The sequence below is a fragment of the Phoxinus phoxinus genome (genome assembly GCF_949152265.1).
Source record: "Phoxinus phoxinus genome assembly, chromosome: 25".
NCBI classification, from domain to species: Eukaryota; Metazoa; Chordata; class Actinopteri; order Cypriniformes; family Leuciscidae; genus Phoxinus; species Phoxinus phoxinus.
Window position 1 is genome coordinate 22,050,447 of NC_136900.1, and position 24,425 is coordinate 22,074,871.

Below are 24,425 nucleotides of genomic sequence, written 5' to 3' on the forward strand. Positions count from 1 at the left end.
ATGGGGGGGAGGGGTTATATATATATATATATATATATATGTTTTAATTAAAAGGATTTCTACATTTTATCCACTCAATAGTCTACAATATAATAGCCATATAAACGTAGCGTAATTATTATAATAAAACATAGTGGAATATTCAGTGATATTGGCTGTGCAATATCGACTTTTGTGATTGGCCAATACCGGCAGACTGGAGCCAATGGAAATGCTTCTTCGGTGCGCGTCTGAGAACTTCAAAGCAGACCGCTTGAGGTAAATTTTCTGGAATTATTAGTTAATAATAATGAAATTAATATTTCAGTAAAGTTCATTAAATCTATTCTGTTGTTAGTGTGGTCTTTAAACTTATGAACTGTGTGTGGACTGACAAAGGTTACATGAGGAAGCAATTTGACAACAATGCAGTAAATAAATGCAAAAAGATTCCAGCAGACAATCTAATCCAGCACAAATTAGAGCATAAAAGGTCACCAAAATGAAGTATTTGAACCTCATAATTAAATACAAAAGGAGGAGAAAAACTGCAAAAAGGTCCACTTCGTCGAGTCGTTCATGGCATGGCGTCACGTGACAAATGAACGAAAGACTCCGAAGGTGAAGTAATTATTACATATTCAGTTTCCACACTCTTGAACGCTGTTGCAACTGATCTAGACATTATTATCAGATAATGCAAGTTTTATCCTCCCTTGTGCCTTTTTGCAAACATTTTGGACAGAACAGATCATAGGCGTGCCTAAGGGGACGCTTTTGCTCCTCCAATTAAGAATAATTAATATTTTGGACACGCATTATTCCACGGATTATAATAATAATAACTGTTCAGAATTAATAAATCTAAATGTATTAAAGAAAACGTCCAACTTAAGTTTGTAACTATTCATATGTGTTCAGATTCGATGTGAGCTCACGCGCTGTGCGCTCATGCATTTGAGTGATGCGTTTTATGAATTCTGCCTGCAAATGAGTGATTTAAATTGTTGTTGCTATAGCGACGCGTGTGTTATGAATGCTGACTGATACACACTCGAACCGAGCGCTGTTTGTTGGTTGAGAGACGAGGCGAATTGACAAACTTTTGCAGAGTTTCTGTGCGATCGATCTTGAGATTTCAAAACTGTTCGGAGGATTTCTGAGAGGAGACTTTCTAGAAGAACATCGGAGCATATATCCTGTATATTTTATCCATAAGTTATATTTTTGAAAGTTTATATTATTTCCGAGGATACTTTTGTTTATTGTTATTTTGTTAGAAGGTGTTTGGAGTTTTTAATTTTTTGTTTTTGTTTTATTTTTTATTTTATTTTTTTGGGGAGGAGTATTTCTGAGAAGGCTCACGTTAGTGTTTTATTGTATTGTATTTTGTATTGTATTTCTGTATTGTTTTTATTTTAGGTTGCAGGAAGATGTCTCAGGCTCTTATGGGTGAAAGAGGAGGTGAGTGCTTTAGTTTTTCATTTGTTTATGGTATGTTATGGTATGATGTTGTACAATGATTGACTAAATTAATGTGAAGGTAACCCATTTGATCAATTTTACCAGCTAAGTTATCACATGTATTTGATTCCTTGCATTTAAAATAAACTTTTTACATTTGAGTAACTATAGTAACTATAGTATTTGTAATTGACCAGTGACATTATTAAATATTATTAAAATATTTCTAACTATGTGAACATGCAAAAACTGCTTCGCTTTAGTGGAGATTACTGTTGGAAACTAACACTTTTAAAATGAAAGTGAGCCGATGAGTTCTATTCAGAGGTGCTTTTGCACTCATGTTTAGACATTATAAAACACTCACTATTGACTAAATTAATGTGAAGGTAACCCATTTGATCAATTTTACCAGCTAAGTTATCACATGTATTTGATTCCTTGCATTTCAAATAAACTTTTACATTTGAGTAACTATAGTAACTATAGTATTTGGAATTGACCACTGACATTATTGATTATTATTAAAACATTTCTAACTATGTGATGTCTGAAATATTCCAGGCTCAGGCCGCTCCAGCTCCAGCTCCAGCTCCAGCACATCTGCTTTCTCCCAGGAACCACTGCCAGACCCGACCCAGAGACTGATCCAGGAGCTTCCAGGATATTTCACCCCTCAGTCTTCTGAGTTTTCTTTTTCTTTTTCTGTGTCCACAGATCAGACTGACAGCCAGAGGGAGTTGCAGAGCCCAGATGATGGACGTCCGTCCACTTCATCGGAACGCTGTCACAGAGGTCAGGATAGGCTTTTATTGGAGAAGTTATGGCTCAGTTAATAAGTAATTTATAATTCAAAAAAGAAAGTAAAAAAAAAAAAAAGTAACAATTTGATGTGACCAAATTGTAATATTATTAAAAATGTTTCCCCAGACTCTTCACCGGGCATCATGTCCACATCATCTTCGTGCCGCTCTGTGGGAAATGTGAAGAGGTGGTTATGTGGGTTGAAGAGCTTCAGCAGCAAAGGCTCGTACATCGTCCAGAGGAAGCGGAGTGGCGATAGATCGAAAAGCCAATATGAACAGGGCAGTGGCGGCGACAGGAGATTGTCCAGGACCAACAGCTTTGAAGAGTTTATGTGCCCTCCGCTGCCAGGTCAAGTTCCCATCAACCCAACGGAGACTTCAAATGTCCGTATGAGACCACCGCCACCGGTGAACAAGAGCTCGACTGGTGAGACTGAAATAAGGCTGGAGACTGTAAAGTGTACCGATAGAGATGTTGCTATTAGTATAGTTTTTATCATGTTTATGTCCAATCACATTTACTGTTGCTCTGCAAAATTTTGCTGGAGTTTTCTTTGGATTTGTAACATTACAGATTAGAATTTAACAGTCAAATGTAAGTTATGTCATTATATCTTTGCTTAATTTGACGTCATTGATGTTTTTAATAAGTCAATTGTTTTTCTTCATTTCAGAAAAACCTAAGAAGAGGAAACGATCTGGTTCTTTGCTCAGAAGGATGTGGAAGGCTGTGAAGTATCCGTTCCTCTGCTGTTTTGCTGTGAATGATGTGGAGCCTTTCGTTCCTCCAGCGGATCTGGATCCTGATCCTGATCCTGATCCTTCATCACCTGATCCCGATTACTCCGCCGTCAAGCCGAATAACGGTAAATCTGCACACATTATTTCTCCAACATTGTTTTAAACAGTATTATCGTATTGTTTTTTAATAAAGATAGACTTGTTTTCAAAAAAATATTTTCTCGACACAACCAGCACTGATATTTTTAATATAAAACAAAGGATCTAGCAAGCTCATATATTTCTCATATTTTTCTGATTTGTTTTTTAGGGTCCTTTGAGACTCTCTATAACGTGGGAGAGATGATTGGATCCGGAGGATTCGGAAGAGTGTTCGAGGGAACACGGAAATTTGATGGCAAAAAGGTAAAGCAATCTTGCTGAATTGTATTTTATTTTTCAAGTATTTGGTTTAATACTCAGATGCTCAAATCGTAAATGTCATGTGCAAAGTCAGGCGCTTAAATACTGTTATTGAATACAGTTTTTTGTGTGTTTTTGCAGGTTGCCATCAAACGCATGCGCAAGACTTACAACGATCTTTATCTTGCTATTGTAAGTTGGTCAAAAGCTGAATGTGTATGTGTTGTTTAAGTGCTGATTACTGTAGTCAATACACCTGTGTGAAGCATTCGCTGTAAATATAATAGACAAATAAGCCTGGAAAGGCTCTGATGATCGTATCTACAAAGATCAAAGAAAAGTATATTTTAAAATGATGTTTTCTTCAGATTTTTACCCAGCTAACCTTCTGTCTACTACTTTTCTCTAGCCTGGGCATCCCAAACCTCTCATTACAGAAGTGGCGCTTCTGCTAAAGATGAGGCAAGAACCCATAAGCCCCTACGTCATACAGCTGTATGATTGGTTTGAACACCATCGAAAATTCACTCTCATCATGGAGTTCCCTGAACCGTGCGAGAGCTTGCTGGACTTCATCAGTCGTAATCCTCAACTGCATGAAACAACAGCACGGATCATCATGCGCCAGGCTGTGCTGGCAGTTCAACACTGCATTGAGCGCGGCGTTTTTCATAGTGATGTTCATGCGCAGAATTTCCTGTTGAGGAAAAACATGTTACAGCTCAAGCTGATAGACTTTGGCAGCGGTCACCTACTTAGTGCTGACGGCTACGAGAGTGACATATACGTTGGTGAGTATTTTTGGAGTGTGAAAACCTGAATGTAGCGACTTACTGATTATTTGATGCTTTAAAAAAAATTGCTCAACAATGTGTGAATGTCTTGCTTACAGGAGTACTGGATTACTGCCCACCTGAAGTCCACACTGAACCTCGATTCCACGCCGTCCCAACAAATGTCTGGGCTCTAGGAGTGATGTTGTACGAGATGGTGAACGCATGTCGTCCTTTTCTCAATACATTGGAAGTCACAGAAGCCAAAGTTACATTTCAGAACTCCAACTTATCCAAAGGTGAGTGAATAATATTGATGACATTGATAAACACACACATAAAGCGGAGACTCCGTACAGAAAGAGTTAAAGGTGAAGTACGTAAGATACATTCTCTTCTCCCAGTTTATTGTTCATCGATTACTATTAGTATGTCATTTATGGGTTTATCTCCCCCAAAAGTGTAAACATTGAGCCTCCCAATGTTTTTCCAGCCCAACCTATAGCGTGTGTTTGGGGGCGTGGCTACTGAGGGTGTTTAGCCGCTGTGGGACCTAAAAGGATATTCAGCTTTAGTCACAGAAGTGAAAGCCAAAATTCACTGCATTTATACCTTTAAAGATTAAACCGGTCATGAACGCGTCAAAGCGAATGGGGCATTGAGATGCAACACGCTATAAAGGACGCTTCAATAACATGCAGCATCATCATGCACCCGTTCATAAAGACTAATGATTCCTCATATGTTGAACATGCCTTCAGAAGAACCAGTAAGAGCTGCGTTTGTGATGTTTGAGTTGAGGGAGGCGCCACAAGCGAAAGGGGCGTTTGGTTGTTTGAAAATATGCTATATTTGTGTAATTCTGCTCGATGCCACAGAAAATACATACTTCACCTTTAAAGAAAGATAAAGAACACTTTACCTTATATTAATCATGTTTCAGATGCTGTTTTCATAGATGCCACCATTTGTGTCACATGGTCATGACTAACCAGCTCTCTCCTTAATAAAATGTGTACAGAATGCAGTGATCTGATTAGCCAGTGCCTAACCCTGGATCCAAATAAACGCCCGACGTTAGAGCAGATGTTACAACATCAATGGATTAGAAATGATCAGGAGAAGTTCAGGAGATGTTCAGGAGATTCACTCGATCAGTGATTTCAGGTGTGAGGAAGTGTAACAGACAGAGTAGGATTATTATCATTTATCTGCAGTTCTGGAGTATTTGTAGTGAGGTTTTCAAATTTGTGTTCATTGTAATGTTCTTGTTATAGTCAAGTCACCTTCATTTATATAGCGCTTTATACAACACAGATTGTTTCAGAGCGGCTTCACAGTAATAAACAGGAAAATAACAGAATCAGTGATGCAATTACAAGAATTCAGTTCTGTTGTAAATCAGCTCTAAAAAAATATCCATGAGTTCACATGTTCATATAATCTTTGTGTTGGATAGGAAATAACACACTTGCTGTCATTGGTGGAGGGCTTGAGATCGAGATGTGACCCGAAGCCTGAAGTCCAACCCCAACCTGACAGGAACTCAAGCCGCCACACCAGAGATCTCAGAGCCGTCCACGTCTGAGCAAGAACATGAGAGACTGCAAGACTGGAAACAAGTCATCAAGTCATCACTGTTCCTCAGTTTTCAGCATTTGAATGCTTGGTTTTGAGTATTTCTGTTCCTAATTCTACAATCTTTGCTACAGTCTACAAACCACCTAAGACTAAGTCACATGCAGTTTTTATGTCAGAATTTGCTGACTTTCTGTCAATATTGACCCTGAAGTTCCACAGAGTTCATATTGTCGGAGATTTCAACATTCATGTGGACTTTTTATCGCTACTTTACTGTTTTAATTTCTTGCAATTGGTAACTGGCCCGACTCACTGCAAAGGCCATCCTCTGAATCTTGTGATTATAAATGACTCATTTGTATCGCAGTTTTCATCTGTTGACCTCGGACTGTCCGATCAATCAGCTTTCTTCTTTAATTGGGAACTACATTATTTCTGTGCGCCTACCATTCGAACTGTAACATTTCGGAAGTGGAAATCTATTGATCAGACCATTTTTTCCAATTCTGTTGTTTCCACTTTAAGTAATCTGCACTTTACATCTTTGGAGGAGAAAGTCTCACAGTTAAATAACGCTCTTGCTGCTAATCTAGACTCTTTTGCTCCTCTGAGGTCACGCAAGGTTACTTTTGCCCGCTCTGCTCTATGATGGTATAACGACAATCTGCGCACTAAGAAGTAGGGCTGCACAATTTATCGTATTTTAATTAGCGATAACGATATCTGCCTCTCTCGATTCATTTTAAATAATCATCACGATATTTGCCCGCTCATTACTTTTCCTGAAAATGCTTTTTTTATTTGACATTTGTGTTATCTTGCATTGATAACAAGTCCCCACTAGCGTTGATGATTGTGGTTGCCAGATGTAAATAGCTTAAATTCCCCAAACAGAGCTTTTCTCTTACATTTTCTGCCCAGTGTTTTACTTAATCTGTGCAATCTGGCAATCCTCGCACGCTCGCTCTACACTGCGCTCTAAAAAGCACTGATGACCTGAAAACGAACATGCGCTGGAGTTTAGCGATTTCCCAGCGATATTCTGCTTACATGAAATTGTCATACAGCCGGTCTGTTTCTTCACAAGCCACTTGTGCTGTTTGTGTGACTAAATCTGCCAATCAAACCTCCACCTTATTGTTTGGGATTATGTTAGCAGAATTAAATGAACAATAAAAAAAAGAATGTTTCCCTGGACCACTTTAATAATTATCGTCCTATCTCAAATCTTACATTTCTGGCTAAAATACTTGGGCGTATTGTTGACTCTCATTTGTGTAACTATCTCACGATTAATAACCTTTTTGCACCCCTTCAGTCGGGTTTTTGTAAATTTCACAGTACCGAGACGGCTTTGGTTAAAGTCACCAATGATCTATTGATGGCTTCTGACTCTGACGCAACATCCATTCTCATTCTTCTTGCTCTAAGAGCCGCTTTTGATACTGTTGATCTCAATATTACTCACACGTCTTGAAACAGTGGCTGGTGTGTCGGGACAGTTTTGAAGTGGTTTAGATCCTCTTTAACTGACCGTTCGCAGTTCATTTCAGTGGGTGGCCATAGGTCTGAGATTAGCTCTGTTTTCACTGGTGTTCCTCAGGGGTCAGCCTTGGGCCCTTTACTTTTTAATATTTATCTGTCACCACTTGATCATTTCTAGAGATCGCTCGGCCTCAATTATCGTTTGTATGCTGACGATACGCAGATTTATATACATTCTAAACCAGATGAGCGCCCTGACGCTGATCTTATGAGATAAAAACATGGATGAGTAATAATTTCCTGTGTCTGAACGTTGTTAAAACTGAAGTTATGCTCATTGGTTCCCGTCATCAAATTTCCAAAGCTGGTTCTCTGTCTGACTTTTGATAGCTCTGTTTTGGAAACCCAGAGCAAAGTGAGGAACCTTGGAGTTATTTTCAATGCTAATCTTTCATTTGATTTTTTTGTTCAGAGTACAAGTTTAAACTTATTTTTCCATCTCAGAAACATTGCAAGATTGTGTCCTATGTTACATTTTCCTGTAGCAGAAAAGCTGATAAAAATAAACTGTTACTTCCTTTTAGCCGGAGTTTCTAAAGCCACACTAAACAAGCTCCAATATGTACAAAATTCGGCCGCAAGGATCTTAACTGGGTCCAGGAGATGCGATCATATTACTCCACTTTAGAAATCCTTGCATTGGCTCCCAGTCTTTTAAGATGATGATGCTCACATATAAAGCACCACATTATTTAACAGAACTGTTACATCCCTATAATCCTAATCGCAGATCCTCACAATCGAACTTGCTGGTTGTTCCTCATACACACTTAAGAACTGTGGGTGACACTTTCTGAGGCTTTCTCTTCCAATGCTCCAGATCTTTGGATTTCTCTTGAACTCCAGACATATGCCATTTTTAAAGGTCAACTCAAGACATATTGTTTTAAACTTGCATTTTGCTTGTTGATGTTTATTTAATTATTTTGTTGATGTTTTTTTTTTTTTATTGTATTGCTTATTGTGTGCAATGCTTTGAGAAGCTGCTTTTAAAGGTGCTTTATAAAATAAAGTTTATTATTATTATTATCACAGCCTCATTTACTTTGTTTTAAAAGTAATTTTTGCTTTGTTTTTAAATGAAGACAAGTCATCTTTATTTACATATTGATTTATATATGACCAATCTGTATATATGACTCCTTTGAATAAATGCTTTCAATGAATACAAAAGAAGAAATGCTTTTAAACAGTCTCATTTTGTGCTTCCCGAAATAAAAAATTCTATCTTGGTTGCAAACTTCAGTGCATGTAGAACCTATATTAAACATAACACTACAATAAATGAGACTAGAAAAATTAGATGATACTAATAATAATGTAATTTGGTGCGTGACACCCCTATTGGTTAATTAGGTTAAAGACGCTTTTATAGTATTATTAAGCCGAAAGTATACTTCGATTTTTTACGCGCACAGTCGAACGCACAGCCTTGCAAAGTAACTGCTCTGTCGCCACTAGTTACAACCCATGTAAATATCTTTATATTCTTTCATGCTAGAGTTGTACAAATAAGGGGACTTTATGAGCCTCTTCGCACAATCTCTCGTCTATAGGCCTGCATTGTCGCCAGCTTGCATGCTTTCCGGTCTGTTCTGTTTATGCAATTTCTCTTCGACTACCTTGTAAACACACTTGTAGCCAATCAGCAGTAAGTCCATTTGGGTAAGGGCATGTTTGTTTTGATGATTTCAAATGTCAACAGGGATTCTCAGAAATCACTTACTGCACCTTTAACTCAATCTGCTTGCAATCACATCGTTCTCTTCAGTGCACAGCTGATTGTTTTCTGCTGTATCCGTAGCCAATGAGCTAGCATGCTTAACCTTCAAATACTTTGTTAGCATTTTCTGTAGTTGCAGAACGCTTTCAGAAACCCTCCACCTTTCCCAGCTCCACCTGTATAATTTTTGGCGTGAACTAAATATGCAAGACTAGTCTTACATGTCACTGTTTATAACACAGGGGGTTCATCCTTTGCTGGGCCGCTTTAAAAAAGAAATTGGCATAAATTAAGAGTATATCCACTTCTCCAGGCACCACTACACTACTGTTGGGAAGTCCATTGTTTTATTTGTAATAATAACACAGTGAGACATGCCAAATTGTGTGCCAAATCTAATTTGGCATGTAAATTTGGCAAAAATGTTATGGCAATTTATGAACGTGCTAAAACAAGAGAAAACCAACGAAATATTAATTGATAATGTTGCAATCAATGTTTGCTTTTTTTCTGTGCATGTGCAAAAAGTCATGGCACATGATGTAAATAATGACGTTTTACATAATTTACATAAACACTTATGCAAAAGCAGAAAACCTTTAGATGTGAGCTAAAAAAAAGAAAGAAATCATAAGCTTTAAAACTAGCTGTGTGTTGGTTCGTCCCATAACGGCTGCAGTACTGAACACTGTCATATTCTGTGCGCATGCGCAGTTAGAACAGCGAGCGGCGCTCAATGCTCGGGTTTTTCTCTCGCGAGGAAGGACGCCATTATCGGAATCCTCACAAACAACACGAGAATTCATCATTCACACGGTAATATAAACCATTCTGACACGCGACACCTCCAGCTCTCCGCGCGCGTCCAAAATATGGCGCTGTGCATTAAAGAAATAACCATTTTCCTGCTGTTTTCTTGTCAACTGTGTCTTGCGTGCTATGAAGGGCACAAATGAGGCCTAGATGCGTTTCGCTGCTGTTGTTTTGAGCTGTTCGTTAGCTAGCCGAGGCTACATGAGCAGGTTAGCTGCAGTGTGCTAACTGGATTAAAGCACTGGCCCTATTATTAAACTGTTCAACGATTTGCGTCTTTAAAATTAGGGTTTTATTTAATTTTTTTAAATCCCGGAGCGTCCTTGTTTTTTGTTTGTCCAAACACTGAGTGCTTAACTAGAGTTGGACTAAATTAACCTAGTTTTAATCTGTGCAGCAGTTTCATATTAATTGAGAACCATGCATGTAAGTTACATCCTAAAAGTACCATGATATGGACATGCCTTCATGCTTTGGTGTATTGTGCAAATATTGCAAGTAAATGTGGTAATCTATGGTTATTAATTTTTTTTTTACAATGGCACTAATTTACCTTGTATTTTGGACATTATGAATATCAAATACCCTGGGGCATGAATTTCAGTCAAAGTACCATGGTATTACTGTACTATCATCATGCTACTATATCAACACGACTGTACAGTGTTACCACAGTACTGTTTTACAACGGCAATGACTGTTCAGAATAGTTATTTTAATATATATATATATAAACAGACACACAGATTTTTTTTATTTACTACAATACTAAAATGTAGTATATATACTTAATACACGCCGCTATAATATATAATATAATCTATGTGTGTGAGTAAACAAAAGTTTACATTTCTATAAATCTAAACTATATAAGTTACTGAGTATAAATTTTTGGAGTTTTGCTCAAAATTGCCTATTGTTAAAAATAAAACAATTGGAGTAATAGTAATTCATAGTGTATGGACCCAGAACTATTTAAAAATGAAATCTTAAAAATGCTACTAGTAGGAATATATATATAGGCTATATATATATATATATATATATATATATATATATATATATATATATATATAAAAGAGAATGTGTACCAGGCACAATTTATCATATTTAATCATTATTACTGTTGTTGTTATATTACAATTATTAAAATGTGCATTAAGTATTTATTATTAAATATTATTTTATTATTGTATTTATTTATTTATTTTTGTTAAATATTTAGTTAAATTATTGAATAATCTAATTATATTTTTAATTTAAATATTTATTTATTTAATTATTAATTGTTTAAATAATAAAATTATTTTACTTTTTTTTTTTTTTTTTGTCTCTTCAACAAAATTTCAATTCATCTTTTGTTAAATGAAATAGGCCCATGTAACAAAATAAAATGGAAAAAACAAGTGCGGTCACCTTCAGTACCACATCCCCCCTCAGGGGTTCTCAGCTGTCAGTTTCTTTTCTTGTTTTTTGTTGCAAGGACACAATCATGCCTGCAAAAATCCAATATTTTATCGTGTGGTGGCTTAAATATAAAATTATATTAAAAACACTGTCTTTGAAAATGGTTCATTAAAAATGTATTTTCCCTCCCAAAATAATAACAAATTAGCAAATAATTTATATCAGTGTTATTTTAGTATAGAGAACTTAAAAAAAAAAAAAAAAGATTTTTGTCATTTTAATTTTAGATCAAGTTTTAGTAATTTTGTTGTGTGTTTTTTTATCATTTTGATTAGTTTAAATATGTCTGTTTAGTTTTTATTCATGTTTATTTCCGTTTTAGTTGTTTTAACACATAAACGTAAAAACATAATTACATTATTAAATAATTTAACTAAAATAATATTTAACAAAAAAATTAAATGAATACAATAATAAAATAATATTTAATAATAAATACTTAATGCACATTTTAATAATGATAATTGTTATATTACAACAACAGTAATAATGATAAAATGTTTTTATGTATTTGAGTATATATATATGACTCAATGTTTCTTTTATTTCAGGTAACTTTTTTTTATGGTTCCAGTTGACTATAATAATCCTAATTGATATAACACAAGTTTACCAATGACATCTTCCTGAAATGCAGGTTTGAATGATGTCAGAGCAGGATTTGGTGGAGATAGTCCAGATCGCAGTGGCGGATTTGAATCACGAAGGACACCAGACAGGTCAGTCCTCCTCGAAATCAAGGAAACATCTGCGTAATGGGATAAAGAGATGCACGATATATCGGCCACCATATCGGTATCGGCCGATATATGTTCATTTTTAATGTTATCGGTCCGATAAGAAAATTTGACCGATATCTTAAAGGAGAACTCCGGCGCAAAATGATCCTTTGGTCTAATTACACATTGTTACCTAGTCAACCGTTATCTGAGATTTGTTTTCATGATTATCGAATGTAAATAGTTTTATCTCTAAAAACAGTTCAGCCTATAACGCTAGTATAACGCTAGTATATGGGGCATTGAGTAATGACAAATAAAAATCGCTTGTTAATACCACTAACAAGGCTCAAAATAGCCCCACACTAACACAGTAGCATAATGAGGGTCCCTACCTTCAAACCGAAGCATTGAGAACTTTGACAGTGTCCAGACGGTTTAATAAGAAGATATTTCATACATACAGTCAACTTCACGTATACAAGCAGAAGCCATCTTTGAAAAACAGTCTCTACCAGTCGATCTCCGAAACGCCGATCCAAGTGCGCTGAACTGTGTAGAATCTCATATGGTCCAGCGCACTTGGATCGGCGTTCATAGATCGACTGATAGAGACTGTCAGATAACGGTTGACTAGGTAACAATGTGTAATTAGACCAAAGGTTCATTTTGCGCTGGAGTTCTCCTTTAAAGCTGATAAACAATGGATTATTTCCTTCATCTGAGACACCTCACATGCGCACTGTTCGCCATGATGGTTTTGAATTGCTTGAAATAAGATTGGAATCACTAAAAAAAAGAAAAAATACAGTAAAGTGCGAAATATGCAGCGCAAGTCTGTTATATAAACTACTTAACATTATAATTGTGTGCTTTCGACGTGGCTTTTAAGGGTGAGACGTTTGTCGGGCTCTCAAAAATTTATTTATTGTTTTGGATTTAGATTTATCCAATATATCGGTATCTTTAAATATAAATAATTATCGGTATTGACCAAAATTTTCATATCGGTGCATCCCTAGTTTGTGATTTTTCTACTGTGCTTTTTTTGATGAAACTAGATATCCTGGAGAATAATGAAGACCATGATCAACCAGGAAGGAAACGAGCAAGGATTGACATTAGTCAAGAAACAACTATTAAGGTAGCATCTAAACATTGTCAATAAAGATGACCTATTCATCTGGTACAGAGTATAAACCGCTTATGTAAGCATGGACGTTTGCAAAAAGCCTGTTTTTCTTCTGTATTTGTCTATGCGTCCGCTCCCAGTCGATGCTGATATCCATCAGTCAGGCGATCTGCCAGCGGCTGGACAGCATGGAGGCGAAGCTGCAGGTTCTTGAGGCCACCTGTCGAGGGTTAGTGGAGAAGCTGGACATAGTGATGGGGAAGAACCAGTTGAACATCCAGGTCCCCATGGTGTCAGGGTCGCCTTTTGGAGCCACTCAGACTTGCGACAAAGTACGCTGGTAAGTGGACCGTAGATGATGACGGGTGTTTTATACCAGTGGTTCCCAACCTTTTTTTGTGCCTTTGAGAGACCCCCTTTTTCCCAAGAAAATATTTGAGCACATTTAATGATATTATCGCTCTTGTAAGCTTGCAGAAAGGATGACAAAATATGTTGTTTTCAAACAAACGGTATGTTTAGCTACTATAAGCAGATATGTTTATGCACAAATAATAGCCTATAATATTGAAAATACAATAACAAAAACATCAGTAGGCCCTTTGTAATTTAAAAACATAAGCCTAGGAGTAGCCTATTAATTTGCCATATTTGAAATGCAATAACAAAATTATCAGTATTCACACTGGTGTGTAGGTAAAAAAAGAAAGAATAGGCTATTACTAAATGACTGCTGTCTGGGGCCGCAATACTTGCATGTTATTTGTGAGGCTTTATCAATGTGTGAGGCTTTATTTTTAAGGCTTTTGGCACTATAGCGAGCGATAATAAACTTGCGTTTATTAACAGAATAATGCGTCTTTCGGAAGAACATTGTAGCCGGAGCTACTTCTCTCTGTGTACGTCTATGACGAGTCACGCTACTGGGCTACTCGATCCGAACCAGTGTAAAATAGTCCCAATGTAAACACTTATTATAGGAGTACCATAGCGGTTCAGGATAAGACAAAACCACGGATTGGAAAATGGATTCATGATGAACTCGCTCATTATATAAATGTTGTACATTTTGAACAGAAAAAAGTTAAGGACTTTTATTTAATGCTCTTTCCTCAAAACTTTTCAAAATATGACGTGACCCCCCACAGAGCTCGCTGAGGCCCCCTTGTGGGCCGCGACCCCCCTGTTGGGAACCAATGTTTTATACAACTGTTTTTGTTTTTTTTACATTTATGTTTGGCCTTTCATTAGGGTGTTTAATTCAAACCTGTTCACATAGAGCAACATCTTGAGACTGATTTAATAAACTGATGAAAACAGTGGTGAAATGTCATAGAAACAGTGGGAAATCAAGTACAGTTGCTCTTTATTTGGGATTGTATGATGATCTGCGTGACTGAAAACCTTCAAATACACTTGTTAGCTAAAATTCACATTCCCATCATCAGTCACCAACACAATTTTAAATCATCATCTGATTATACTTTGAAAAAAAGTAAAATATAAAAATAGTATATTTATTAATATGAACATGAACATACACCAATAAATATATTTATTATAATATAATAAACTTTTTTCAGTTATGCATGCATTTTATCTTGTGATGGCTTAAAATAAACACTTATATTAAACTTTCATTAAAAATTGACAGAGTTTTTATTTATTTTTATTTTTACATTGTATTCCTCCAATAATAATCATGGCAAAATAGAAAATGTTTTCAGCAGTGGATTTTTTTAGAGATTGATATCAAAACATGTTGTTGAATCCAGATCAGAATAATTCACATCAAATGAGAATGCTAGAAATTAAAGCCAAAATAATGTAACAAGTGCCTTTAAGATCAACAATAAAGGATTATGGGAAGCTTTTTCTACTCCCTATTAAAAGTTAATGAGCACAGTTATTTTTTCTTTCCTAACTATAATACAATTTTATGGTTAGGTGCATTTTATTATGTTTTAATTTATTATTTATTATTGGGGATACACATACATTAGTATTCTGTCCAATACAGAAAAGCCGATAAATTATACATTATTTTGTATAAATAAATACAAATTAAAATCAGTCATTTTAAGTGCTGCAAATGAATTTAAGAATTTTAACACTATGATATACTGTATGACAAATGGATATTTTTATTTTTAAGATTTGCTAAAGATTACATTTAACTTCATAATTAAAGTTTAAGTAGTTTAAATGTAAAAATAGAGAAAATGAGCTGCACAATTAAATATATAGTAATTGCTTAAAATAACTTGAATATTTGCCTAAAAGCATTATGATATTGATGTATATTGAGCATATATATTATACTACTTATTATTATTGGAACATATTTTTTTGTGTTTGATATGAAGTTGATTTTTGTGTTTGATATGAACCACTGATATGAAGTTTTGAGGACTTATGAAGATGGTAACATTGAGTCTTTGCTTTCAGTGTTGTTCCCCAGACAAACGTTATAGTGAGTGGAGACAGGCCGAAGACGCGGGAGGAAACTTCACCGCGTGCATCGGACTCTTTAGAGAACCTACTCAGCAAGTGAGAACAGATTGTGTTTTTTATGCATAAATGAAATAGAAATGTCTCCTGTGTATGCAAACCTAATCATTATGCATGCAAATATACTGAGAAGACGATTTCTGGATCTGGTCGCACAGCTTCTCACAGTGAGGACAAGCTCTCTGTGTAATGCCGCTTTGTTTTGTTGTTGCAGTACCGTTGGGCGAGGAAGACAGAAAACCATAGTGCTGAAGGTTCCGGTCCATGAAGAGATTCAGGACGATCAGGAAAGCGGTTCTGAAACGAGCGATTCGGTGTCTAACAGCGGCCAGAATCAGAATACCAACAATGTGACGCTCATCACTCTCAACTCAGAGGGTAAGATTCACGAAAGGGTTGTGTTTTCAGATTGGTTTGTACAAGATGTTTTGGCAAGACATATTGAAGGTTAAGTTTGCAGATTTTCGTTATTGGCCGGCTCCTGCGTCGGCATCACACGCATGCGTCGCGGTGCTCGCGTGAACAGCGTCAGAGACCGACATGGAAGAGAAGAAAAAGTTATTTTTGTTTATTTTTGCGCACAAAAAGTGTTCCCGTCGCTTCATAACATTAAAGGACAAGTTCGGTATATAAAAACGTGTGACATCGCTTAGAGCACCTTTAATGCAAAACAATAGTAATTTAATGATTAAAATGCCTTTACGCTGAAAAATCCCCCCCCAGCGCTACTAAATCATGTGCTGGCGCCACCATCTGTTGAACTTAGCTGCTACGGCTCTCAAATGATAGTCTGGAGCCTTGCATTTTATAGAGAATTTGATTGGACAAAAACCGGTGTAGTGCAGGATGAGTCATCGATCTTATTAGTCTGTTTTCCAGAAGAGAAAGACTAAATTTGAAATCTACTAAAAGCTAATTTTGTCAACGTTAAGAAGTGCACTAGCATGTAAACGTCCTCAAAGCTGACACACATTCCAATTTTGATTTTATGGCGTCTTTTAAAGGATATAATTTTTATAAGCCAATGGGAACCATTTGTTCTGAATTCAGCGCAAACATGGCCTCACAAGAAGAGCAACCAATTTGAACAATTATCGAAAAGGTTTGAAGACACGGAAATCTTTGAAGGCGTGTGTTTTCATGTGTTTTGTGGGGTGACTTTAAAGCATTCAGGCTTCAGGCTTAGTTAGTGATATCAAAGTGTACTCAACTAAAGCAACATTTGATGATTAATACTATAAACGTGTTTTGACTATCCACTAGTACTCCCTCGACACATTAAAAGTGTGTTACATCAACAACGTGTCTTGTGTAAGCCGTCTGGCCGTAAGTGATTCAGGGATGTGTGCTTTGGTCTGGAGGAGGTCTGGGATTAAAGGGTTTGTTTTGATGGCGTAACTTCTGCTTTTGCTTATCTTATTATTTGACTGGGTTGTTTTGGAGTGGAGTCTGGGTTAGCTTGGTTAGTTCAAAGACGTTCCTCTGCTAATATTCACTCGTTCTCAGCTGTTAGTGATGATATTTAGTCAACCAATGGTACATTTTGTTCTTAAAAGGCTTTGCTTTTGTTTGTGTTGTGTTGTTTTCCTCTTGCTTTAACCTCATCCATGGTTTTGATGTAGGGGAGTGGGGTAAAATGTGTCATCCCTTTAAACTAGCAAACTGTGCATCATTTTTGTCATGTGACCATCTATTTAAAAAGTGGATTTTTTTTTTTTTTTTGCATGGGGTAAAATAATTTTTTATTTTAAATAGATTATTATTTTCAATTCTGTTCTATTTCTCTACAATTTATTAGAATATGTAATATAATTTAATTAGTGCTGTCGAATCGATTAATCGCATATAACAAAAGGTTTTGTTTACATAATAGATGTGTATATTATGTAATATATGTGTGTGTGTGTGTGTGTGTATGTATACAGTATGTACACACACACACACACTTATACATATATAAAATATAATAATATATATGCACACGTATTATGTAAACAATAATGTTTGTTAGATGCGATTAATCGCGATTACCGGTAATTGATTTGACAGCACTAAAAATAATATAATATAATATATATATATAAGAAATATAAGTGGCCATCTTATACAGCCGCCTTTGATTGAAAATATATACTTGGGGAAAAAAATATTTTATTAAGGTAGAAATTTGTATTTGATTGAAAATTAATAATAAATAAATAATATATTAATGTTAAAAATACATTAATTACATTAACATACAAATTAATATTAAAAGTTGATAATTGTTTCACTACTACATCCATCTTGGGGTGTATGGAAATGTAAATATATTATTAACATTATAATGCAAACATATGATCTACATTCATATTTTTATTTTGTAAACCGTAAATAAAATAAATGTAAATCGTCCACGCATTCCTTAACTTACCTCTTGACCTGAAACAATTCACTCCCTAACCTCGTTTATACACTCACGCTTTGACAATCCATGATAAACTTTAACCGAGCCGCCATAAACCCTGCCAGCTACAGCCAAAGCAATGTCTGGCATGTACTACACACACAAATATTGAACAGAAATGCCAATTAAAATAGTTTCTGAGACAAAATATGCCACAATATTTGTTCTTGAAGCACTCACGATGAATATTTCGATTCTTAGTGTGAAGAAGAAATTTGATGGTCTTACTGTTAAACTTAAATCAACATTTTTAACCATGCCAAATTCTTGTCCATATAAAGACAGCGTCTCTTTCTTAAAGGGTGTAAACCAGTAATGCTGTTGTGAAGTGTGTATTTGGTGAGCCAGCAGGGGACACTCTTGCATTTGCTCTGAGCGTTTGGAGTGTGTTGAGAATCCAGAGACGTTGAGGGGCATTTCACACACACACACACACACACACACACACACACACACACACACACACACACACACACACACACACACACACACACACACACACACACACACACACACACACACACACACACACACACACACACACATATCTGGGATTAGTGCTCGGCTAATGTTGAAAACAATGACCGATTACATTTGTTCCCACTTCTGTCCTGAATATGTGGTTATTATGACCTTGTGAGAGTCATGTATTTTGACATAGATGTTTCATTATATCTACCACAGTGATCAGCTGGCTAGGTCAAACTTTTGTTGCCAAATATCACATATTATTGTAATATAATAATATACTATGTTATTTAATAATATACTGACCCATTTGCAAGGGCGCACCTTCCTAAAATATAAAGGCATACATATTTTCATGTATTACGACTGTATGATAAATATTGTAAGAGTAATATTAAGAGTACAACATGTTTCCAGAGTTAAATAATTGGCATTTATATTCTAACTGCACTAAAACTAATGCAAATTAAAATATAATTACCAAAATAAAAAATATAATCTGAAAAAAGTATCATTTTGTGTATCCTTTTTACCCGTTTTTAGCAGTGTAGTTTTAGTTTTTAGTATTTTTATGTTTTTTTATATAGATATTTCTGTTTGGCTTCAATTTATTTTTGTTTTAGTCTTAGTCATTTTTTTATTTCGGTTATTGCCAAGGCAACAATTCCAACTGTCGTTTAAGTAAAAAAAAAAAAAAAGATTTTAAATTATTTTAGTTAACTGCAACAACAATGATTATTCGATTACAGTTAGATAATTAAAAAACATTTTCAGTTTAAATTTAATTTTCAGTTGTTTTAAATGCTTAAATAATAAGCATTAATATTCTTCCAGAGCCGCTTTACAGACCATAATGCCCTAAAACCCTCAGTTAGCGAGCTAAAGGCAAGGTAACATTTTACAAAAATTCTACCTTAAAAGGCACAAAAACTAGACTAAGAGAAAATAAGTGTATCAATTCAATTCTCAAATATTGTATGGGCCTTCTGGCACCCCCTTGTGGCCCCTGTTGGTCCCCGGTTTCAACAGCCCTGATCTATCTGGGCGCATCATGCCCAGATAAATAAAATTTAAGCCCTTCTATGTTTTTTGTTTGTTCTTGAGTCATGTTTATCCAATTTAAGGCCCTTAGTGAGCTGTTGGTCCACATTGAAATAGAACATAGAGTTATTCATATTTAGCATCCTCTCATTTAGTCAAAAAGCTTCATAGTTACATAACTCTCATAAATTACAAGTTACCAAGTGAACACGGTGTACGTTTGGAAAAACATTTTTGTAATGGCAACATGCATCTTTCTCTTCGCTCCATAGAGGACTATCCAACAGGAACGTGGCTCGGTGACGAGAACAACCCTGAGATGCGCGTGCGCTGCCCGGTGTCTCCAGCGGACATGTTGCACATCAGCACCAACTGTCGCACGGCGGAGAAAATGGCCCTGACGCTGCTGGACTACCTCTTCCACCGCGAGGTGCAGGCCGTCTCCAACCTCTCCGGCCAGGGCAAGCACGGCAAGAAACAGCTGGACCCCCTCATGATCTACGGCATTCGGTGTAAGTCCAGTAAAAGAACAACTAAGTATGATTTACAGTCTGTTGATCGACTGATTAACAATTCTGTATGTTGTCGTATGAGCAGCCAGTCAGTAAACACACTCATTTTTGTGCCTTATGTGTTACATACTATGTCAAGTTATATGCGTTTGATTCGGGAGAAAGAACTGACTCGTAAGTGTCATTAACTTGACAATCAGATTCACTAAAAAGAACCAGTTCATAAGAGTCGTTTGTTAGAGATTCAGATTACACCGGCTGTGTCTGAAATCACAATCTCTCTTGAGTTGGTACTTATTTTGAATACGTAATTCACCTTTGGCTAAGCCCCGCCCCCCTTAGTTACTGTTGCTACGTCCGACAACTTCATCTGGGCTCTGGTTGTATCAACATGGCTTATGCTGTGACGGCTCTTCCTGCTGGAATTTTATCAAACTTTTATAAAGCAGCAAATAAAGTGTCCGATAGAAGTAGGCAAAAGGGGCTGCAGTGTGTGTTCGAAGGCTATATTCAAGACATACCGGCGAAACGCAAGCAACAACAAGGAATCCAAATAGAGGCAAAAGCATAACGGTCACAGTAAAAAAAATGAACCACCGCATATCCTAATCGAGACGAAGGCTGGGACTAACAATATCAAGAGCAACACTGTTCATGCAAAGCTGGGTAGGTCTCTATTCACTTCTATAATCGTTATTAAAGCAAACGGACTACGCGAGTATAAAGTTGTATTTATTAGCAGCGTGTGCTAGCGTATCAACAATTAGGGTAGAGAACCGAAATCATAACATAAACCAGCATAAAACTGTCTAACTAGTGTAACTTCACAGTAAGGTTAAAAGCAAAAATAGAGCACACAAAAGAGTGCTTGTTGATCTTGAGGGGTTTCGCTGACTGAGGACGTCCACACAGTTTAATCCAAAGACGACACTTGTCAGTATTTTACTTCGGTTTTGGGAAAGGAAAAAACGGACACCACCCTCCAACCTCTCTGGGAAACGCGTATCTGTGTTACAAATGCCCCAGGCACAACGTTTAACCATATTTTTGATAAAACTACGACGGTAATAGCCTGCCGAGACCAAAAATATGAGACGCCGGTGTTAAAGTCAATGGAGCGCTGTGAAGAAGTGTCGGACCTCTGTGGGAGCTCGTTCTTGGCTGCGCTGTGATTGGTCAATCTACATTCTAGGGCGTGGCTTAGCCAAAGGCGAATTGACCGTTCGCAAAAGCCACGCCCCTTAGTTATTGTTACTACGCCCATCAAACAATTGAGAACCAGACACATAGCCATGGCTGGGTTGAGCTCCATACATTAAGTGAGTGGTTTTGGAGTAATGCAGCAGACATATCCTCCAGGGCACGACAGAAAGTATAGATGGAATAGCGCACGGGAGCACATGCACAAAACAGTTTTGTAAAATTATATATCAATCATTTTTATTTGATCATATATCATTTTACAAAACTGTTTTGCGCATGTGCTCCCGCGCGCGCTATTTCAGTCACAACACTGCAATCAGAGGACGCGCTGAACCCATCAACTCTCGATGCTGCTCTCTTCATTCATAACTCAGCCGACTGAGAAGGATATATTTGTGTAAATAGTTGTGCAACTGCGCGAACTTTGTTTTGAAGTTTAATGTTTGAGTTCCAGAGGAATTTGTGACTGTGTACCTGTTCAACCACATCAAAGTTTCGTAATTAGTAAGTCCGTGCTTTTTTCTCTCTTGTTTTTCTTGTTTGCTGACTGATGAGGGGCCGCAGTGCCGCAGTGAAACGGTGTTTGTACATGTACCCTATTTTTTTATTATAGTTGCAAGCAATCATAAAATACAGCATATGAAAAAAAAATGAAAAAAAGGTGAGAAACGGACCACGGGTCGGGCTTAAAATATAACCATAATGTTCGGGTCGGGTCAGGTTAAATTATTTCTGGTGCGGGCCGGGTCCGGGCTTAAGGTTTAAGCCCGTGCAGACCTCACTACCATAGGCGCATCGTTTAACTATCTTGCTGAAATCGCAATGTTTGACGGAGGTCCTTCTCCTTAGTTACAGTTGCTGAGCTAGGATTGGACGAGAACCGTTCGAGGGCGGGGTTTTGCGAACGGTCAATTACTCCACGACTGCTAAAAAAGTTATGTTCTATATAGTGTGAATGTAATCTGGACGTACTACATTCGCCATGTTGTCATTATCATGTGACCTACCACCAGTTACGTTGCCTCACTGCCATTCATAAATCTTCTCCCGTGGCCTCCTGGGACTGTAAAGTGTTTATCGTATGCGCACTTCAGAATCTCACCGGAAGTAGTAGGACATCCGGGGACTTTTTGCCTACTAGTTTTACGAGTACTGTGAATTCAGACATGCTTGTCATATTTTTTTGCCTACTATATATAGTAGGGAAGTATGCCATTTTGGATGCAAACATTGCAATTTATGCTTTTGAATCACTAAAAAAAGAACCAGTTCATAAGAGTCATTTATTTGGGAATCTGATTACACTGATTGCACAGGGTGGTTTCGATTTACTCAAAAGAACCACTTCATAAGAGTCATTAGTGCGGGTATCGGACCATACTTGTCAATGCTGTAATATTCTGATTCCTGGCTAATAAGACTCGTTTGTTTAGGAATCAGACTACACTGGCACAATGTTTTTGATTCACTAAAAGATCTGGCTAATAAAAGTCATTCATTTGGGAATCATGTTAAAATGATTGCACTGTGTGGTTTTGATTCACTAAAAAGAGCCAGTTCATAAGAGTCATTTTTGGGGAATTTGATGACACTGATAGCACTGTATGGTTTTGATTCACTAAAAGAACTAGCTCATAAGATTAATTTGTTTTGGATTTGGACCACACTGGTTTTGCAGAATATTTTAAATTCAATGAAAAGTATTGAAAATCATTCGGTTTTGTTGTTGTTGTTGTTGTTGTAATTAACCAGTTTTGAAGCCAATGTGTTCCAAACCCTGTCTGTGACAAATCTGATCTTTGATCATATCAGTTCAGTTTATGTGAGTCAGTTTAATTCAGTTTTGTCCTGTCTAATTCAAATCATTTCAGTACTCAAGTAGCTCATCTGCGGTCCTGCCTCATCCTCCACACTTATTTTCCCCACATGAGATAATTAGTAAGGTCTCTAACCGCTCCTCTCATTCACAGCAAATCTTCTGTCACGTCAATATGTTGGTCTATTCCAGCAACTATGGAAGTAAAATAATGCCAAATGTTTTTGAAATAAAAAGCCTGTTGAATTGAACTGTTTTGATCAAATGGCCATTTTCATTTGCAAACATTACTATATCATATATTTAAAGTATGTGTGTTAACTGTTAAAAAACAAGAATTCGAACATATTCTGTATATTTATTTAATAAACAGTTGTGTTTTTGTCAAACAACCTTTGTCACTTTGTCAATGACGCAACAATCGTCATTTATCTTCATCTGAGGCTTTTTTGTCCAGAGGCGAGAGACTACAGCCAGTAATAGGAGCTTGTTCTGCATGTTTTCAACACGCCCATAGTTTTTTTTTCCGCAAAACGGATATAAATCCGATCAGTATTTAAATGAATTGATCAACTAAATCGTCACAAAGACTCACGATAAAACAACGTCTTTTCAGTTTCGAGTCAACTAGTAACCTAGTTGTATAATTTCTTCCGATACTGGCCTCTGTAACCGGTAGGCGTGGCTTGGCCTCGTAGGGCAGCGAAGCAAATGCATTCTGGGAGTTGTTGACTTTCATCCACTTGAGCCAAAAATAAATTTGGTCTAGAATGCACCAACTTCTAAAATAATTTCACATTTCTACTACATAAATGACCCAATTTAAATATACATTAATCTTTCCAGCTGTGAAATATCCCTTTAAATTCACAACTTTGGATGGAAACATAGCTAGTGTTCTGCCCCTTATTTCATGCCTGATTTTGTCCTGGGATCAATGTTGTGAATGCCTCTGTCTATGTGCAACCAGGTCACCTGTTCTACAAGTTCACCATTACCGAGTCCGACTGGTACCGTATCAAGCAGAGCATTGATTCCAAGTGTCGAACCGCTTGGCGTCGGAAGCAGCGAGGACAGAGTTTGGCCGTTAAGAGTTTCTCACGACGGACCCCCGCCTCGCAGAACAGCTCAGGTATGGACCCCTGCACCCTTTCCCGCCAATTTTGTCTCTTGCGAAACTTACAAGCCCTGTTTCTCTTTGATTTTGATGCTAAGTGTCTAGGCCCAGCTGGTTTGTGTTCAATTGAACATAAACATATGCTGAGAGCGAGTGTGTGTGTGTG

The 24,425-nt window shown here is 36.8% G+C and overlaps 3 protein-coding genes across 5 annotated transcripts in view; 2 read left to right on the top strand and 1 right to left on the bottom strand.

The window, feature by feature from the left end:
• gse1a (Gse1 coiled-coil protein a) overlaps positions 1–12,437 on the bottom strand; it is a 188,507-nt gene extending 176,070 nt beyond the window's left edge. The window contains exon 1 of the mRNA XM_079603591.1: positions 12,409–12,437. Coding sequence (XP_079459717.1) covers positions 12,409–12,424 — 16 coding nt within the window. The 5' untranslated portion in view covers positions 12,425–12,437. The remainder of the gene's footprint in view (positions 1–12,408) is intronic.
• LOC306993244 (serine/threonine-protein kinase pim-2-like) lies at positions 970–8,320 on the top strand. Of its 2 annotated transcripts, XM_079602909.1 has the most exons (9): positions 970–2,238; positions 2,374–2,676; positions 2,924–3,115; positions 3,301–3,395; positions 3,534–3,584; positions 3,802–4,183; positions 4,285–4,464; positions 5,187–5,332; positions 5,625–8,320. In XM_079602909.1, the coding sequence occupies exons 2-8, from the start codon at positions 2,391–2,393 to the stop codon at positions 5,324–5,326; spliced, it is 1,326 nt and encodes a 441-aa protein (XP_079459035.1). In that variant the 5' UTR covers positions 970–2,238; positions 2,374–2,390; the 3' UTR covers positions 5,327–5,332; positions 5,625–8,320. The 2 variants fall into 2 exon arrangements, with proteins under 2 accessions (XP_079459035.1, XP_079459036.1); XM_079602910.1 differs by lacking the exon at positions 5,187–5,332.
• The window catches only part of banp (BTG3 associated nuclear protein), a 45,911-nt gene continuing 31,166 nt past the window's right edge, over positions 9,681–24,425 (top strand). For both annotated transcript variants that reach the window (XM_079603594.1, XM_079603595.1), the window contains exons 1-8: positions 9,681–9,830; positions 11,932–12,013; positions 13,075–13,157; positions 13,286–13,485; positions 15,594–15,695; positions 15,871–16,034; positions 19,884–20,123; positions 24,113–24,274. In XM_079603594.1, coding sequence (XP_079459720.1) covers positions 11,938–12,013; positions 13,075–13,157; positions 13,286–13,485; positions 15,594–15,695; positions 15,871–16,034; positions 19,884–20,123; positions 24,113–24,274 — 1,027 coding nt within the window. In that variant the 5' untranslated portion in view covers positions 9,681–9,830; positions 11,932–11,937. The remainder of the gene's footprint in view (positions 9,831–11,931; positions 12,014–13,074; positions 13,158–13,285; positions 13,486–15,593; positions 15,696–15,870; positions 16,035–19,883; positions 20,124–24,112; positions 24,275–24,425) is intronic.

Coding starts and splice junctions, on each gene's coding strand:
- LOC306993244 (XM_079602909.1), top strand. CDS start 2,391: ATGTCCACATCATCTTCGTGCCGCTCTGTGGGAAATGTGAAGAGGTGG. Junction 3,396..3,533: donor GGAAATTTGATGGCAAAAAG/GTAAAGCAATCT, acceptor GTGTTTTTGCAG/GTTGCCATCAAACGCATGCG. Junction 3,585..3,801: donor ACGATCTTTATCTTGCTATT/GTAAGTTGGTCA, acceptor ACTTTTCTCTAG/CCTGGGCATCCCAAACCTCT.